This window comes from Citrus clementina, unplaced genomic scaffold (assembly GCF_000493195.1).
Source record: "Citrus clementina cultivar Clemenules unplaced genomic scaffold, Citrus_clementina_v1.0 scaffold_8, whole genome shotgun sequence".
Classification (NCBI taxonomy): domain Eukaryota; kingdom Viridiplantae; phylum Streptophyta; class Magnoliopsida; order Sapindales; family Rutaceae; genus Citrus; species Citrus x clementina.
Window position 1 is genome coordinate 23,207,997 of NW_006262022.1, and position 4,994 is coordinate 23,212,990.

At 35.2% G+C, this 4,994-nt stretch overlaps 1 protein-coding gene across 1 annotated transcript; it reads right to left on the reverse strand.

Annotated features, from left to right (window-relative positions):
• Positions 1–555: 555 nt before the first annotated feature.
• LOC18035521 (SEC14-like protein 5) lies at positions 556–4,994 on the reverse strand. The gene is given in 8 exon segments (XM_024179374.1): positions 556–1,440; positions 1,554–1,774; positions 2,203–2,459; positions 2,883–2,978; positions 3,483–3,634; positions 4,032–4,111; positions 4,114–4,428; positions 4,541–4,994. Coding segments are annotated over 7 exon segments (1,422 nt in total). The 5' UTR covers positions 4,364–4,428; positions 4,541–4,994; the 3' UTR covers positions 556–1,074.

The following is a 4,994-nucleotide window of genomic DNA, read 5'->3' on the forward strand; positions in this document are numbered from 1 at the left end:
TTTAAAAAATATTTCAAAATGTCCCTGCAATTAAATATGTTACATTTTTATCATTTTTTCTACTTTTACAATAAAACCCTTCTAATAATATTCTTGACATTAATTAATTTATCTATAAAAAAATTAATCGGAAAATGAACAAATAATTATTTATTAACAAATTAACTAATAAATATCACTATGAAAGAACTAGTATTTTTTCTACTTGTGCAATAATCTTACTTATAATTATTTATAAATTAATTAATATTGGCCAACTTAAAGTAATATTTAAACTCCTTACAATAATCTTACTAATAATTATTTTATAAAAAAAATTATTTTACCAAGTTAATATTGAAATAAAATAATAATATATAAACTTTATATAAATTTTTATGTTACTTTTAAGTTAATTTAATAATTTTTTTTTTCTTTTCATTTATATCCCAAGAATATTGTTACAAAAGAAAAAGAAAAAATAAAAGTGCATTATAGTTAGTAGTAAGAGATATTTTAAGGGTTTTTTTTTTCAATTTAAGAATCAAATGAATATTTAAATCAAAATATAAAGAATAAATAAACATTTACCCTATAATTTTTATAGAAGGAAAATACAAACGTTGGGAGGGATATGCAATGAATATTTTAAGACGAATCACCAAACAAGTTGTACACACCATTACCGTCCTGCCATGTCCATGTGTACATTTATCATGGAAATCTCCCAAACAAATTGGCCGCCACATTGACTCATCTACAGTTATTATATAAATCACTGGCCGGTTTAAATTACCCCCAGTGCACATCAAATTTTCATCACAGCCAACGAGCTTTATGACGTGCTTGTGTACACAACTAAATATACTGTCTTGTGTCTTAGACATACAAAAGTTGACACATTATTTTAACTACTAGTAAACTATTACATGAATTTTGCTGACTGTACTTGCACACCCACACCTCAAAAGCAAGGGGTAATTTATTCCCACACAGATTCGCAGATTCTAACTACGGGTAAAAACATCCAAGCTCACAACCTTGGAGAAGAATAGAGCATTCAAGGTAGATGGAGATGATAAGTCCTCATTCAAGCTAAAAGGGTCGGCTGTCAGGATCACTCAATCCTGCAATAAGGGCTATAAACACCCACAGCATTAGGATGCCTATAACTGCAACTCTCAAAACCTGATCGCAGTTACCGTTCATGTTGATGTCAGTCTGATGTGACGGATACGATGAAGGCAAATCCTCATCATCGCTAACATCTGAATAAGGCTGCATAACATTGGTCTCTTTTGCAAGTGGTGGTAGTGCATCATGATTGCTAATCTTCAAACATCTCATGCAAGTGCAATTTCCACCAAGATATGAAGGGAGAGTTTGAAGGCACTCGGAGAGAACCTTGCGGAACATTTCTCCTTCAATTTTGACCTTCTTCCGAGTGGTAGGTTTTAAAATCTGAAGAACCATAGATACTGGTAAATATGAGAGAGGGAGGGAGAACATTTAACTAGAGCCTTAAGTCCGAAATGTAATGAAAATATCAAATCCTAATCAGATAATAAGCTTACTTGAATAAAAGTCTGAGTAATAACTCGAAGCACCGGAGGAAGACGTATAACCAACAAGCAGCCAAGGTGGTTAGGAAAATGATCTTGAAGTATAGATGAACAAGACCTCAATACTTGCATTGGAATCCTAAAGGGAGTTAACCCTTCACAATCAACCAAGACCGTAATTCGAGTATTTGCAGCATCAACCAGATGCAGAGCTCCATGCTCTACCTGAGAAACTGCAGTTGTAATTTGTATAAAACATTGTTTGATGTTACAACATCAAATGGAAAAGTGAAAATTAAGGCTGAATATAATAACAGAAAAGAGAGATGTTTGAGACTAAATAGTTCACATGCAGATTGAAAACTTGTCTACACACATCGGCAATGATTGCCTTAATTTGAGTTCCTCATCTAGCAGCAGAGAACAGCATAATAGTTAATTTAAGTTGTTCATCACACTAGGTTTAAATAAAATAATAATAATAACTTGTTCATCAATCACACTATCATATTGATGATGCCTTTAATATTTTTTTCTTTCATTAAACATAGTTAGCTGAATTATGTAGTACTATCTACCTCTGAGAAAATCCAAATCCGCATAATGCATGCATAAGGGGAAAATTTGCAAAAGATCCAAAATTATCAAAGAAGAAACATACTGATAGCCTGAGCAAAACGAGGTCTGTCACGAGATGGCAAAACACAGCAACCTAGCCCAAGCCGAACTATTAGGCATGGTCGGTGCTGCATGTCAACTCCATGCCAGAAGACTACATCTGACCACTCCTCAAGTTCTTCTTCTGAAAGAATACGGTAGGTCTCTCTCCAGCGTATTGTCTTTTTTATTGATGCTACCAAGCTTGAAATGTCGCCATTTGAGGCACTATAAAATCTATGGAGCATATCTTCATTTATTCTGCATAAACACTACTACGTCATGCTCTCTGCAAATAGAGAAGCTAAGAAATTTGAAGATACATTTATTGTCTATTAAAACAGTAAAACGGTAGTGCTGGATTATGTCTTGAACATGAACTATGACAAAATGACAGCTGAAAACTGAATCTTCTTATGTTTATAATTTTCAGGGAAAACTAAAGAGTCAATGGAATAACAATACATTATCGTTTAATAGAATTCTGTACACACACACGTAGCAAAGGTTCAAATTGGAAAGCAGAAGAGAGTCAAGTTGGTGATGACTCAGTAATTCTAGCAACAAAAATTCCACGCATGACTAAGTGGAAAAAATAAGATGTTGCAACAGGGGGGTGTTAGATGATTTTAATAAGATCTTAAAGAATGTGTATTTCATGATACATGCAAATCAACAACTGACCTTTCTGTTAAACTAATCCCCTGACTTTCCAGTTCATTACGGAGTTGTATCAACCAATTTTCAGATGTGAGACTCGGAGAAACCTCATCAGAAACCCTGCATGTCACATGAAAGCAATAAATAGCTACTAAAAGCAATCAGAGTAGGATATAACTTAAAATTCAATCGAGTAGGAAATAACTTAAAATTCCTCATCAAAGTAGTAACAAGACTATCACCGAGGAGAATCGCAGCCCCGCACATTCTTACAGTGCTGCTACTCACAAATATGTGCCACATACCATCTTCCAGAAATCTAATTATACCCTCTTCCAGCAATCTAATTCTTGTTAATAACTTTACAACATCCCTTTGCCTTCCAAATCAAGACCAATTGGTTAAGAGAGTGTATCTATTCTAAAACTCCATCAAGCTTAATTCTAATTATGCAGTTCCAGTTAATCAAGTCAGCATTGTCAATGTACACAAGACTTGAGTTAAAAATTGATGTCAAATAATTGTACTCAATCAAAAATTAAGGTGTCATTTTCTACACAACTACATAATAAGTCAAATGCCAATATAAAAAAATATCAATAATATACTCCTAGTTGTAGCAACCTTGCATCCAGCTGAGAATTCACAAGTGATGGCTCCGAATTTATCTCAGAATGTTCATGAGAATCACTATTACCATCCGAATCATCACTGCACACCGATTGTTCCGAAAACGCTTCAGCAACTGAAAGGAGCAATAAAGGCCTTGACAACATCTGTAACCATGAAATATGGCAAGCATTACATGTTATATGGGACAAAAGGGTAAGATAACAGGGCTTGCTGCTTGATATTTAACCATAGTGCCAGAGATACAAGGCCAAGCGCATACATATACAAAGGTGTTATGTAAATGCAACTGACAAAAGCAAGAACTAGTAGGGCTGAGAATCAGTTTATAATCAGGTGTCAAGGCAAAAATTTAGCATGCAACTGCATCTTATAACCATGTTCTCATCAGGTGAATTATAAGCATGTTGAGAAATTACAAAGGACACAAAACAATAAAGATATTGGAACTAAATTTCAGCAGTCTACAGAGCAGCAGGTGATGTCATATATATTTGCAATGAAGAATTGGAATTGAACATTCAGAAATTTGTGAGTACCAACCTGCATTCCTCTAATCAAACCCTTGAAAGGAGCCCATCTGTTGATGAACTTAAAAGGCGGATAGCAAACAACTTGCAAAGCTGAATGCCACGCCATATACACGGACACTTAACCTTTGAAACCCTTCGCACAGTTTCTAATGCAGCAACTTTGAGTAAAAATAGTGCCACATCACCAGCTGCACCGCCACCAACAATCTTACCACGGCTTAGTAAAGCTGCCTGCCGATGATTACCCTGTGGAAATGCTTTTTTCGAACCCTTCTTCTCAGCAACTACAATGGCTGATTCAGCGTTCCTACTCGAACCCGGAACAAGGGATGGGTCTCCCATTAAAGATAACTAATAATGCTCTGAATTCACATTCACCGCTTACTACTACGCTCATAAAACACAAGCTTTATAGCAGTTCAAAATCCCATTAATAAATATCTTACAAGCATGAACTGCAGAAAAAACCACAGAACAAATATTAAAAAGCCTCTACTTACAAGGTAAAATTATACTGACCATAAGATTCTAATAAATGGGATCCTTCAAAAATCGAAACTTTTAGCTTTCCACATAAAAATGAAATCTTTCAACAATTAAGTTTAATACGGCATCGTTTATACTGAACAAAAGCAGTGGACTAACCATCATTTTGAGAGAAAATACGAAAGCTCAGCTGAAATTTTTTCCTGAAAAAACAGAACAAAACGCAAAACGTGCGCTGGATCCGAACGTCGAGGAGAGACGTTAAGAGAATCAAAATCATTCAAAAGTGGCGAAACTGGCGGGGTAACTGTTGGATCGTTTTGGGGAAAGAAACTGTGGAATCAAGTGATCTGTCAGTTTGGTTTCATCGCGTTCTGTTTGAGCCATCGCATTCGAGAATAAGAAAGAAAGAGGAGGCATTGCGAGACCCAGCACGTGAACTTCGATCACAAGTCAAATCTCAAAAGCATCGACAGCTCGCCTGATT